The sequence below is a fragment of the Oryctolagus cuniculus genome, chromosome 20 (assembly GCF_964237555.1).
Source record: "Oryctolagus cuniculus chromosome 20, mOryCun1.1, whole genome shotgun sequence".
In the NCBI taxonomy this organism is placed as follows: domain Eukaryota; kingdom Metazoa; phylum Chordata; class Mammalia; order Lagomorpha; family Leporidae; genus Oryctolagus; species Oryctolagus cuniculus.
In genome coordinates this window covers 15,594,919-15,608,544 of record NC_091451.1, presented here as the reverse complement: position 1 = coordinate 15,608,544, position 13,626 = coordinate 15,594,919, and the positions used below count along the sequence as shown (strand labels likewise).

The 13,626-nt window shown below is 46.9% G+C and overlaps 1 protein-coding gene and 1 long non-coding RNA gene across 4 annotated transcripts; one reads left to right on the top strand and one right to left on the bottom strand.

Moving 5' to 3' along the window:
- Positions 1–1,569: 1,569 nt before the first annotated feature.
- Positions 1,570–6,412, bottom strand: SRSF5 (serine and arginine rich splicing factor 5). Of its 3 annotated transcripts, none has more exons than XM_008248574.4 (8): positions 6,129–6,412; positions 5,269–5,413; positions 4,924–4,994; positions 4,709–4,807; positions 4,352–4,421; positions 3,046–3,119; positions 2,500–2,610; positions 1,570–2,407 (listed from the first exon to the last, which is right to left on the bottom strand). In XM_008248574.4, the coding sequence occupies exons 2-8, from the start codon at positions 5,392–5,394 to the stop codon at positions 2,128–2,130; spliced, it is 831 nt and encodes a 276-aa protein (XP_008246796.1). In that variant the 5' UTR covers positions 5,395–5,413; positions 6,129–6,412; the 3' UTR covers positions 1,570–2,127. The 3 variants fall into 3 exon arrangements, with proteins under 3 accessions (XP_008246796.1, XP_008246794.1, XP_008246797.1); XM_008248572.4 differs by having other exon boundaries at positions 6,254–6,412; XM_008248575.4 differs by having other exon boundaries at positions 6,258–6,401.
- Positions 6,413–7,298: 886 nt separating this feature from the next.
- On the top strand, positions 7,299–8,966 carry LOC138847204 (uncharacterized). Its single transcript, XR_011384881.1, has 2 exons — positions 7,299–7,504; positions 8,512–8,966. It is a non-coding gene; the product is annotated as an uncharacterized lncRNA (long non-coding RNA).
- The last annotated feature ends 4,660 nt before the right edge of the window (positions 8,967–13,626 follow it).

Here is a 13,626-nt window from a genome sequence, read left to right as displayed (position 1 = left end):
TGGAAACTAGGATGAAACTAGATGAAAAAGGATCTAAGTAAAACAAAGGTTACACCACACTCTACAAAGGTTGGTCCTAAAACATTTAGGATATATTTACACTCCTTTTTAGTTCAAACTAAATTTTTTGAACTCAGTTTCTTAGCCTCTGGTATTTTTTGGTGGGGAGGGGGCTGGAATAAAAACAGTAACCACTGCATGGCCCAAGTATACAATACTGAGTATTACCACTTGGGAAGGTGAGGACTTTGCTTTTTGCAATCAAGGTCTCTTGTACAACCTCTGAGGATTACAAAAGAAAAATGGTTAAGTTTTGCCATAGATATAAACCCAATTCCCTCAAATTAACAAGTATGCCACCAACTTCTAGCTTCAGCCTATTGAAACAATCATTTAAGCTCTAGTCTTGGCCTTTACACAAGGATACAGATTTCCACTCCGCAACCCCCACATTTTATAGAAAGTTCTTCTGCCTCCCTCAATATCCCTCAAATGCTGCAACAATAAGTGTGTGGTTCTGGGCTCCTGGATCGAGACACAATCTGGATTCACTACCGTTTCACTGTTCTTGGAAAAGTCCCCAAATTTTCTCATGTAATTTTGAAGACTGAAGAAACACACAAGATAAGGCACTTAAAATAGTTCCTTATAATTCCTATTAAATAGATGCTATTTGTTGTCAAATACTTCTGTAGCACAATACCCAAACAGAAGACTAAAATCTAACCATTCTTCAAGATTTCTTTTTTTTTTTTTTTTTTTTGACAGGCAGAGTGGACAGTGAGAGAGAGACAGAGAGAAAGGTCTTCCTTTTGCCGTTGGTTCACCCTCCAATGGCCGCCGCTGCAGCCGGCGCACCGCGCTGATCCGATGGCAGGAGCCAGGAGCCAGGTGCTTCTCCTGGTCTCCCATGGGGTGCAGGGCCCAAGCACCTGGGCCATCCTCCACTGCACTCCCTGGCCACAGCAGAGGGCTGGCCTGGAAGGGGGGCAACCGGGACAGAATCCGGCGCCCCGACCGGGACTAGAACCCGGTGTGCCGGCGCCGCAAGGTGGAGGATTAGCCTATTGAGCCACGGCGCCGGCACCATTCTTCAAGATTTCTAAGAACCATAAAGTTCTTACTGGGTAGGATCTGAATGTTCAAGTACAGGGCTTAAAGGGAGTTTTCACTCATTTTCACCAGAACACACGTTCTAACACACGTCTCAGGACTAAAAGAAGCTGCAGGTTAGAGTGCCTTAAGCATTTATGTTTACGGTTAAAAAGCTACATATCTGTGAGGATTAAAACTGGACCATTAAACCTTCAAAGTAGACAAGGAACACGTTAAATACTGTCATTTGCTACCTGAACATACTGATGCTAATATAATAAAGTGATAAAGGGAAAACATGGGGGAGAGGAACATAGGAGGAAACTCTAAACACCACTCAGTCATCGATTCTGAACAGTTTACTAACTTCTCTGAGCATCTTTTCACTAGTCTGGAATGTCCTAAAACATACTGTATGAAGACAGGAGTGGGAGGAGTATATAGCAGGGGACTTCTTCAGACAAGGACAAAAAGCAGTTTTGTAGTATTTTATTATCAATAACAAACAGCTGCTTTTAATTTGTCTGTCCTGCAGCTGTTAAAGGGTGGGTAGGAGGATACCCGTAACCCTAACAAGGAAAACTCAAATTAAGCCTTTATGTACAAGCAAATTCAGAGCTCTTTTAAATGGCCAAAGCTGTTAATTAGTTTAATTGAGGCATTAAACTAATTTTGAATTAAGATACTTGAACAACCAGGAACTAAAATGTTCAAATTTTTTTCTAGTACAAAAAAATTAAATTTGCTTTAGTTATAAAAGAGCTCTGTCAATATACACAAACTATATACTTCAGACATTCACAAAAAATGTGAGCAGAAGGCTTATCAAAAGACATTTAATACAATTAGTTTTCAACAACCCCTTGGTGGTCCACATCTACAAAGATATCCAGCCCAACCCCACCCCCCTCCAAACCCCACCCCCACAGAAAAGCACATACTTACCAGAATTTTTAGCAAGTATGGTTTGGGAATTTGTTTTTTGTTTTTTGTTTTTTTAAAAAAAGGCCCCCTGGGCAAGTTATTTACAGTTTAATTGCCACTGTCAACTGATCTGGACCTGGACCTGGACCTGGACCTGGACCTGGACCTGGATCTCTGGCGATCCACAGATGCTGGAGACTTAGATCTACTTGAAGAACCACGTTTCTGGCTCTTCTCAGGCGCAGGAGACCTACTAACAGAACGAGATTTGCTTCGGCTCCGGCTCCTGCTTCTTGAACGGCTGTAAGACTTGCGACTACGGGAACGAGACCGGCTACGAGACCTAGAGGAACTCCTGGTCCGGGATCGAGACCTGCTTCTTGACCTACTATGAGAAAAGAAGGGGGGGAGGGTCAGCCCATGTGATAAGCCCCACAAACCCATTAAAAAGCCCCTGTGATTTGGAATTATTAAAAATACCTGTGTCTTTTGCTGCCTTCGATTAATTTTATTTTTCTCCCATTTATTTCCTTTCCAGAAAGTTTTTCAATAGCATTCTTTAAATCACCATAAGAGGCAAACTCAACCACCCTAAAATGATGGGAGGAAAAAAAACCATTTTCAGAATATATACACCCCATTATCTTGCAAACGGTGTAGATGAGCAGTTCCTCTGTTTTGCTCTTGCTGCATCAAGCCTTATTTCTGACAGACAACACTCCTTAGAGTCAACTCTTGGCACTGCTGACATTTTGGCCAGGTAATTCTTTATTGTGGATTAACTATCCTGTATATTGTGGGGTGCTGTAACAGCATGCCTGGCTTCTACCTGCTACATGCCAGCAGCACGCCCAACCAGTTTTTACAAGCAAATTTATCTCCAGGCACTGCCTCGTGTCCCCTGTGCAGCCACATTTGTCTCCAGTGGAGAACCACTACATTCCAGTACATCCAAATCGTAAGTCTTATCTATGGAAAAAAAGTTAGGGTATTTAAAGGCTTTCACAATCTCCAATATACACTCACCCTTCATTTAATTTAGGTCGATGTGCATCCGCAAAGGTTACTTCCCCAGCTTGCCTCATGAAATCTTTGAGATCCTTAACACAAGATAATTGTGTTATGCGGAGAAGAGGAAAGGTGACACACAAACAAGCACATGGTATAAAAACAAGACTACTGAAAGAGAAGATGTTAGATATACAAACATGGCATTTACCACACTTGTATTCTATCAGAATTCAAAAAGTATCTATCAGGGCACGAAATAAGCAAATAGCATATTGCTTTTAAGCAAAATGCTAAAGGAAATTCAGATTTTAACATTAAAGTAGTATTAGTCTATACTGAGTTCAGTACAAAGGGGAAAAAAACAAACAAAAAAACAAAAAAACAAAAAGAAACAATACAAATTTTAAAGTAAAGACTAAAGTAGAAGATTTATATTAAAAAAAAAAAAAAACAGAACATTTACAAGACACCAGTTATTTTGTGCCCCATATGCCATTAAAAAAGTTTACTTTACCTTTATTAATATTTCCCTAGGCTAGTCAAGCAGCAAACCATTTATCGGTCGGAGAAACCTTCATGACATAGGCCCGACTGGCTCTTCGCCACCCACTTGAAGGATACTACCCAATCGCTGGAAGCCTTTAATCGCACAGCCCCTCCCTATCAGCGGACTACTGGCGATGCAGACATGTTCTACTCTTGAGCAGTTACCAAGGACCACTGCACTGCGATCAGGACGCCAACGAACACCTAATTGCGTATCTTTCAACTCTTTTCGACCAGGACCTCTTATTCGGAAGCGTTACAGGAAGACAGCTTTCAACTTAGGGATCAGATCACGTTATCAACGCTCTGGGATCGCTGCAACCTGGCACTTCAAGGAAGTGCACCGATTACGTCTAGACCGGCAAACACAGATCTAGAGGTGGCCAATTGATCACTGTAGGAGCTGACTGGCAAAGTCAACCAGGCCCAACCAAGAGTGACCAAGACAACGATTAGGATAACCCACAGGCACTCCTCGTCATAAGGCCAACGACACAGATAGGCTGGCAAATAAAGGGTTTAATATTTGGTTAAAATTGATTTTTCAAAACAAGAAAAATATCCTCAAAACATTTACATTTGATTAGTTAATAATAAAATATCCCCCAATTACAATTAATTAATTTAACTTTACAATTACAATTCCATTAAAATAAATTAATTAAAGATAAAATTACTTTTAATTTTAAAACATTAATAAAACATTAGCTACCCATTAATATTTCTTTTAAAAAAATCCACATCAAAATAACGCAAAAACCGTATTTCAACAAACCTGCCAGCTGACTCTTGAGGATAAATTCTCAACTATAAGTCGATTTTCTGTTCTTACAGGTGGAGCATTTCTGAGGAAGAAAATGAGTATTCACAATGGAAGCAATGCAGTGCCGAGCGCACTTCTAGTGTTCAACCCTGGACAAGCTCAAACACTCAGCCGTGACAAGTCACCAGGTGACTTCCATCAACACTTTCTGTGTTATTCTGTGACTCATTACAGACTCACCAGGACCAGTGAGCTAACACAGGAACACACCAGACTCAAGTCCCAGCATCATTTACTGTTAATGGTTCCTCAGGCTTAAACCAAGTCCCGGTAGCCAGAATCAGCAGCAGTCCTCCGCCCATCACATACCGTCTATCATTTCGAGGTCTGCGACTACTAAATCGGTCAGAATATCGTCCTCTACCTCTTCCACCTCGAGACCGAGCCCGAGCGTGTTCAATAGTTACCCTACAGAAACAAGAACGAGCCCGCGTTATACACTCAAGCTGTACGGGAGCGAGCCCTGTTTAAGATAACATCCCGGCCGCCTTGGTCTGCTCCATTTTGCACTAAGAACCTCTCACCTTTCACTGCAAAGTTCTTTTCCATCAAGTTCATATACGGCATCATCTGCATCCCTGGGATCCTCGAATTCCTACAATAAAGTGTAAGACGCTTAGCGCGGCTGCATGTGTGGACACAACATACAAACACTAAAAGCAGGGCAGGGGAGGGGAGGCAGAGCATCAAGACATGACCACGCAGATAAACCTCATCAAGAGGGTGACTCGGCTGGGGATCCCAGTCAGCCAGCGGGTTCTTTAAGACAATTCGCTAACTTTTATGCTGCAGACACAATATTCTACCTGGACACGGTACTGCTCACCCAAAGCTTTACCCACTCAACAACCCTTGTTCTGAATACTCACCACGAAACCAAAACCCCTTTTCAGATCAATATCCCTTATCCGTCCGTAGCCCTTGAAGAACCTCTCCACGTCTTTCTCCCTGGCCGCCGGATTTAGCCTCCCGATGAACACTCGACAGCCGCTCATGGTGTCCGGCTAGCGCTTCCTGCCAGAGAATCAATCAATCGAGACAATACCAATGAAGGGCGCAGAGGAATGCCGGAAGAAGCCACCGAACGCATCACACGTAGCTTAAAACTTTTACCCGGCAGGGTGACAACACGGCCGCCTCCCAACGCGACCCCCCGGCTCTCCCCCTACCCCCGGGGCCCCGGACCGCAGCAACCGCAACGCCCACTGCCACCTCTCGCACTGCGCAGCCGCGCCGCCGCGCGACGCCCCGGCCCCCTCCCTTCTGCCGCAGTTAGGAAAGGCCGAGAACCGCAGGCGGAGCCGACCCCGCCCTCCGCGAGACCAGCCCAATGGCAGAGGCCCGGCGCGTCACAGGGGGCGGGAACCTGCGTCTCGCGAGACCGCGGCCGCGCCTGCGCACACAACGAAGGGCGGGCACTCGGCGGCCCCAAGATGGCGGCCGCGGAGTCAGCGCCGGGCAGAGTAGCGCGAGCCAAATTCTCCCTCTCCCTCCCCGGTGCCACCATTCCGGACTCATTCTGCCCGCCCGCAGGTGGCCCCCGCGCCACACCCTGAGCAAAAGTCAGAGCCGCCTAGGCCCACGACTCGGGGCGGCTGGATAACGAAGCCGCAAGAGTGGCAGGGAGGGGCGCGCAACCCCTGTGTACAAACGACCGCAAACATGACCACCCCTCCACCTTCACTACCCCTCAAGCAACACCAAAAGGGAGACGTGCCCCAGCGCCCACCTCGAGTCAACTGCGTTCATTAGACGCCGTCCTCCGCAAAGAGAGCAGCCCCGACCACTCGCGACCTGAGGGGCCATGGAGAAGCCTCGATCCGAGAAGCCTTGCCCTCAAAGTGAGCCACTCACCTACCGGACAGGATCTTTGGCAGCTGAGACCCAGAGAGGTCCGTAGTCTGCGACGGAGTCGTCAACCTCCCTGCAGACCAGAACTTAACTCGTCTACGCCTCTCGACAACTGACGCACTTAGTAGCGCTGGCGTTCCACAAAATGGAGGGCGCGTCCCTACGTCACTTCCGGGACCGCCCATGGGGCTGTGGTGCACACCCTGTTGGGTCCAGCGCCGGAAGCTTCCGCAGGGCAAGGGTCTTCCTACCGCGACCCCTAGAGCGACCCTCAGACTGCGGTGGGTGGGGTCGGGGGCGGAACGGCAGGTGCTTCGGAGCGGTAGCCGTTGGAGACGTTTGCTTCTCCTGAGGCGTGGAGTTCGGATCATTTACATCGTTCCCATAAAAGTCTCTTAAAGCAAATTGGACCCTTTTCTGTATCCGGAATTTTCCTCGGGTACCCAGAAGATTACGAGTGATTGAAACTCGGGCTCTGTAAAAAGACCTGGCTGCCCTGACTCCGTGCTGCGCGCTTCATGTGGTTTCACTCAAGGCCAGGGCGCTCCTTGATGCTCAAGTCAATCGCCATGGACATATGGTAGTGAGAAGACCTAAGGAACAGAATAATTTTTTTTAATGGAAGGTTTTTTGAGTCATGAAATCTTAAAATGGAGACTATAGCGTGAAGGCCCTCTTGAATTGAAACCGGAATATGGTTTTCTGCCTTGCCACCACTCTGCAACTGAGCTGGCTTGAAGAGGTTTCCAGCTGCCTTAAGTCCAAATGGGATTTGGTTAATCCGCCCTGTTCAGGTTTCTGTAATGAAACACATGAAAGCCTACAATTCTTCAGCGACACAATTTGTGTTGTGCTGTTAAAGTGGGTGTGCAACAGGGCAAATACGTGGGTATTTGAACTCCAGTGTTTTCTCAATAAGGTTGCCAGGCCTAGAATCTTAGGTGTAAAGAGAACTCTTCTTTAATGCTTTTAGGTGGAAACCAAGGCACTCCATTTCTGAGCAGGCCCAGCATCTAGCGTTACATGCTTGGAACTAGAATTACACAGACAGAAAATAGTTCAAGCAGAAGAGCAGCTAGCCTTACCCGTGACCTCTGGAATGGGGCCCTCAGGAAGTCTGGATGAGAGCATGGAGAGTTTGTATGGGGCCAGCTCTTCCATTCACACAGTTTTAAATGCAAATAGCCCCAGTGGGGGCAAACAGTGTTATGAAGTTACCTATGGTGTGGGGAATTAGGATGGATTTTAAAGATGGTAAGTATTTGTTGAAACTTTATCTTTCCCTGTTGGCTCAATACACTCATTGGCATTTTAAAGTGTATCTCTTGCCCATGGGGCTGGTGTTGCTCCACAGTAAGTTAAGCCAATGCCTGTGATGTCCGCATCCCGTATGATCACCAGTTCTAGTCCTAGCTGCTCCATTTCCAATCCAGCTCCCTGCTAAAGCAACTGAGAAAGCCGCAGATGGTGGCCACTCTAGTCGGAGACCAGGATGCAATTCTAGACTCCTGGCTTCCACATGGCCCAGCTCTGGCTGTTGCAGGCATTTGTGGAATGAACCAGCAAATAGAAGATGGGTCTCTCCCTCTCATTCTCGCCCTCCTTCTCTCTAAGTCTTCCTTTCAAATAAATCTTCAAAACAAAACAAAAATATGTGCTCTTATTGGATTTGCATGGTTTCTACATAGTTAAAAATGAGATCTTTCAATTATTTTCTACATTTTGTAGTGGAAGCAACTGCTTATCATTACACTCACTATATTTTTGCTGTGATCAGCAAAATGTGAAAAAGATTTCTTGAAGTAGAAGAACAAGAAAGATGATGCTGTATGTTACCAAAAAAAAAGTTGCTGCCTTCAGCCTACAGTGGTGTGATTTTCTTCAGGACTAATTTTTTATAAGCGTTTCTCACTTGAGTTATTTACTGTTAAAAAATTTTTGAGTTCCACAAAAGCAATTTTTCCATGATACTGCCTAGTGATGCAATTTTAAAACACTTGCCTTCTGCAACGTCTGTTTTTTCCATGACTACCTAATGCCATGTCCCCCTCCTGGAGTGTTTCTTCCCACTTTCTCCAATAAAAATTGTCTTCTGTCAGCAGAATTACTCTGCCTCTTATGTGATCCTACAATATTTTGTTCGTTCTCATCATTCCTTATTACTGTCATATCAAAGATACATCATATTTGTCTTTTCCAGAAATGCCAAACACAGAAAATTTTTTATAGACCTGGATTTGTTTGACTATTTTTTTCCACAGATCATCCTGTTCCTACATTAATGTTTCAGGAAAATGACTTGACATTCTTTTCCTGAGACGTCCAAGTGAATAGCAAATCTTTTAAGTAAAGGAAAAGAAGATGCAGAGAAATCACAAATTAAAATAAACACAGGGGCCAGCGCTATGGCGCAGCGGGTTAACCCCCTGGCCTGAAGCGCTGGCATCCCATATGGGTGCCGGTTTAAGACCCGGCTGCTCTGCTTCTCATCCAGCTCTCTGCTGTGGCCTGGGAAAGCAGTAGAAGATGGCCCAGCCCTTGGACCCCCGCACCCACTTGGGAGACCTGCAAGAAGCTCCTGGCTTCAGATTGGTGCAGCTCCAGCTGTTGTGGCTAATTGGGGAGTGAACCATCAGATGGAAGACCTCTCTCTCTGCCTCTTCTCTCTCTGTGTAACTCTTTCGAATAAATAAATAAATCTTTTTAAAAAAATAAACACAAAGTTGATTGGCCATCTCTGTTGGGAACGTCCAGCATAACTGTGATGTGTTTCATTCGTTACAATTCTGATTTCCTCTAGTTAGCAAATTACGGCCTATGGGTCTCAAACACTCAAGTGTGTTTTTCTAGCCTGAGAATGAGGAAGAACAAAAGAAGAGGCCGGCGCCGTGGCTCAATAGGCTAATCCTCCACCTTGCGGCGCCGGCACACCGGGTTCTAGTCCCGGTTGGGGCGCCAGATTCTGTCCCGGTTGCCCCTCTTCCAGGCCAGCTCTCTGCTATGGCCAGGGAGTGCAGTGGAGGATGGCCCAGGTGCTTGGGCCCTGCACCCCATGGGAGACCAGGAAAAAGCACCTGGATCCTGGCTCCTGCCATCGGATCAGTGCGGTGCGCCGGCCGCAGCGGCGGCCATTGGAGAGTGAACCAACGGCAAAGGAAGACCTTTCTCTCTCTGTCTCTCTCTCTCACTGTCCACTCTGCCTGTCAAAAATAATAATAATAATAAAAAAAGAACAAAAGAAGAAAAGTGACACATGCAAATTATATGAAATTCAAGGATCAGTATCCATAAATAAAGTTTTTGGGTAAGAAACCCACTTCTATTTATTTACTTATTATCTATGTCTATTGTGCTGTATACAAAGGAAGGGCTGAATAGTTTTTGTTTTGTTTTTTTTTTTTAAGATTTATTTATTTGAAAGGCAGAATTAGAGAGCAAGGTCTTCCATCTGCTGGTTCATTCCCCAAATGGCTGCAACAGCAAGAGCTGGGCCCGATCTGAAACCAGGAGTCTCCCACGCAGGTGCAGGGGCCAAGGACTTGGGCCATCTTCCACTGCTTTCCCAGACCATAGCAGAGAGCTGGATCAAAAGTAGAGCAGCAAGTCTCAAACCAGCGACTATATGGAATGCCAGCACTACAGGCAGCGGCTTTACTCACTACACCACAACAACGGCCCTGGGCTGAATAATTTCAATAGGGATTACAAGGCCTGCAAAGGTTAAAATACACAAGTATTCACTATGCTGACCCCTGAACCGACTGCTAAACAGCTCTGTGAATGCTCTACCCAACTCCCTTTGTCAGATAATAAAATTATAGACAAGGAAGTAGGGTTTGATATTTGTTTATAAATAAAATTGACCAATTATAAAAGGAAATACATATTCATGACAGGGAAAATATTTGACAGGAAAAGAGAAAAAAGTTGTATCTCATCAAGTCAACTGCTGATCATACTTTGCTGTATTGTGTTCCTTTTAGGGAGTCATTGTCTTCCTTGTTCATGTTTCTTATATTTCTACATTTATTTTTAGGCATTTGTGGAAACACTTGGCTTTCTCCTCCAGTGGCTTTTATCTTGCAATGTGCCTCTGTGGCTTAGTGGAATGTCTGCTCCTTCAGTGGCTATCCAGAGGCATGCGCTGGGTGGGGCCAGGGAGCTCCAATCAGTGCTCAAGGGTGTGCCAAGGGTCTAGGTTAACACCCTGGTAGAGCTCTTCTATTTTATTTATTTATTTATTTACTTATTTTTTGACAGGCAGAGTTAGACAGTGAGAGAGAGAGACAGAGAGAAAGGTCTTCCTTCCGTTGGTTCACCGCACCCCCCCATATGGCCGCTGTGGCTGGCGCTGGCACACTGCGTTGATCCGAAGCCAGGAGCCAGGTGCTTCCTCCTCCCATATGGGTGCAGGGGCCCAAGGACTTGGGTCATCTTTTATTGCTTTCCCAGGCCATAACAGAGAGCTGGATCTAAAGTGGAGCAGCCAGGACTCAAACCAGTGCCCACATGGAATGCTGGTGCTGTAGGCCAGGCTTTCACCCACTGTGCCACAGCGCCGGCCCGAGCTCCTCTAATTTAGCAGTGGGGAGGTTATGATCTTGTTTGCTGGCGTGATCACAGCCTCAACTCCTCTCTGGCCAGGGTGAGCCTATAGTGGCTGTGTAACCCATCCACACTGGCACATGAACCACACAAAGGATTTGTGTGAGTATGGAACCCCCTGCAATGACCCATCCCAGGCACTCAGAGAACGTTGGCCCTCTGAAGCCAGACACTGATTTCCCAGGGACCCAGCTACACCCCATGCCCTATAGTGCAGTCACAGAGTTCCCACAGTTATAGTGTGCATGGCTCCGTCAGACACAGGGAGCAGAGGGTCTACCCTCCAGCCTGACTCAAAGTCAGTGGGGACCGCAGATTTATCCCTCTGATATGCAGTGCAAGCCGCTGCAGCCTCCACTCATGTTCAGAAGGTGGTGCTTCCTCCCTGCTCGTTGCTGGGCACCCTTGTGGGGTATGGGAAGAAGACGATGCGCTCTCCCATCATGGGGTTAGGTGAGCACCCTGTCCCTGCACTAGCGCTCCAGGCCAGACTCCAAGTCAGTGTGGTCCACAAGGTTCTCCCTCAGGTAATATCACCAGCCATCTCTCATCTCCTTCCAAGAAGATGGTGTCTCCTCCAGCCCCCTGCAGGCGTTAGCGGTGGTGTTCATACTGTCCACTCTGCTCCATGACGTCTCTCTTCTTTCTGTGAAATTTCCACTGCGAGTGTCTCTCCAACTCTCCCCTGGGAAAGCAGTTACTCTCATTTTCTTCTGTTACCCACTCATGGTCAAACTCAGCACATCTTTTCCCTATCCAGCCACCTTGGATCTCCGCCTGAAGAAATCTTGACGACAAATTATAACAACGGGTGATCCACTTGACACAATGGGTAAAGGAGAGATAAAAATCAAATTTCGGCTGGCGCCGTGGCTCACTAGGCTAATCCTCCACCTTGCGGCGCCGGCACACCAGGTTCTAGTCCCGGTCAGGGCGCTGGATCCTGTCCTGGTTGCCCCTCTTCCAGGCCAGCTCTCTGCTGTGGCCCGGGAGTGCAGTGGAGGATAGCCCAAGTGCTTGGACCCTGCACCCGCATGGGAGACCAGGATAAGCACCTGGCTCCTGCCTTCGGATCAGCGCAGTGCGCCGGCTGCAGCGCGCTGGCCGCGGCGGCCATTGGAGGGTGAACCAACGGCAAAAGGAAGACCTTTCTCTCTGTCTCTCTCTCTCACTGTCCACTCTGCCTGTAAAAAGGAAAAAAAAAAAAAGAAAAATCAAATTTCATCTCCGACTAGTATGGATGCAACAGAGAATACAGGGAAGGGAATGGGGAGTAGAAAACAGAGGTGTAACGCCCATGAGTTCCTAAGGTTCATGGATTTGGAAGCTGAGGACCTGGATGTCCTGGGAGGAGGACCCTTCAGGCACCAGAGTGCATGTGACTGAAGTGTAGTCACAGATAACGAACGAGAGCAGTGTCTAAAGCCAAGTTCAGAGGAGTCCCCACATGTGACAGTTGAGACTATGGAAACAGAGAAAGCACCTTGGTTTTTATTGAGCAAAAGATGTGGAGGCAGCATTCTGTGAATAGATTAAGAATGTGCTTGCCCTGGAAGGAGCCTTTCAATGACCAGTGGAGAAAGGGCCACGGGGCTCAGGAGAACACAAGTGTGGACACTATAGGGGTGACAGTGCAGGGGGACTGGCTGGCCGGAGGCTCCCACAGAGGGCTACAACCAAGGATTATAGGATCCTGATCCTCTCACTTAGAACTCAGACAGTGGAGCCAGTGCTATGGCGTAGCAGGTAAAGCTGCTGCCTGCAGTGCCGGCATCCCATATGGGTGCCAGTTCAAGTCCCGGCTGCTCCACTTCCTATCCAGCTCTCTGCTGTGGCTTGGGAAAGCAGTGGAAGATGGCCCAGGTTCTTGGGCTCCTGCACTGACATGGGAGACCCAGAAGAAGCTCCTGGCTCCTGGCTTCGGATTGGTGCAGCTGCGGCCATTGCAGCCAATTGAGGAGTGAACCATTAGATGGAATACCTATCTCTCTCTCTCTCTGCCTCTGCGTCTGCCTCTCCTCTCCTTTAAATCTAAAAAAAAAAAAAAAAAAAAAAAAAAAAACCCAGACAGAACCCTGCCACATTTGGTTTATGCCTACTTTTCATTTGGTGCTTATGTGTAATAAATATGTCGATGTGGCTCATACACTGTGGATTAGTCCACCAATAGCACATTCTTGCTTCATTGAATTTTTTAAAGTGATGTTGAACATTATTTTGCATGCCATTTTTTTTAAAGATTTATTTATTTATTTGAAAGTCAGAGTTACACACAGAGAAGGAGAGGCAGAGAGAAAGAGAGAGGTCTTCCATCCGCTGATTCACTCCCTAGTTGGCTGCAACACCCAGAGCTACACCAATCCAAAACCAGGAGCCAGGAGCTTCTTCGGGGTCTTCCACATGGGTGCAGGGGCCCAAGGATTTGAGCCTTCTTCTACTACTTTCCCAGGCCACATCAGAGAGCTGGATTGGATGTGGAGCAGCCAGGACTCAAACTATATAGGACTCAAACCATACGGGACACCGGCACCACAAGCGGTGGCTTTATCGTTATGACACAGCATCTGACTGACTTTGATTGTTATTCTGGCAGTATTAGGAGGTGGGGCCTTTAAGAGGTGATTAGGCCCGCAGGGCTCGGCCTCATGAATGACTCAATGACGTTTATCGCTGGAGTTACTGCAACAGGGCTTGTTGTAAAAGCTGCCCCCTCCTGCTCCTTCAGCCTCTCAGGTGTGGGCACCCCCTCACACGGGGCCAGCATCTGAATA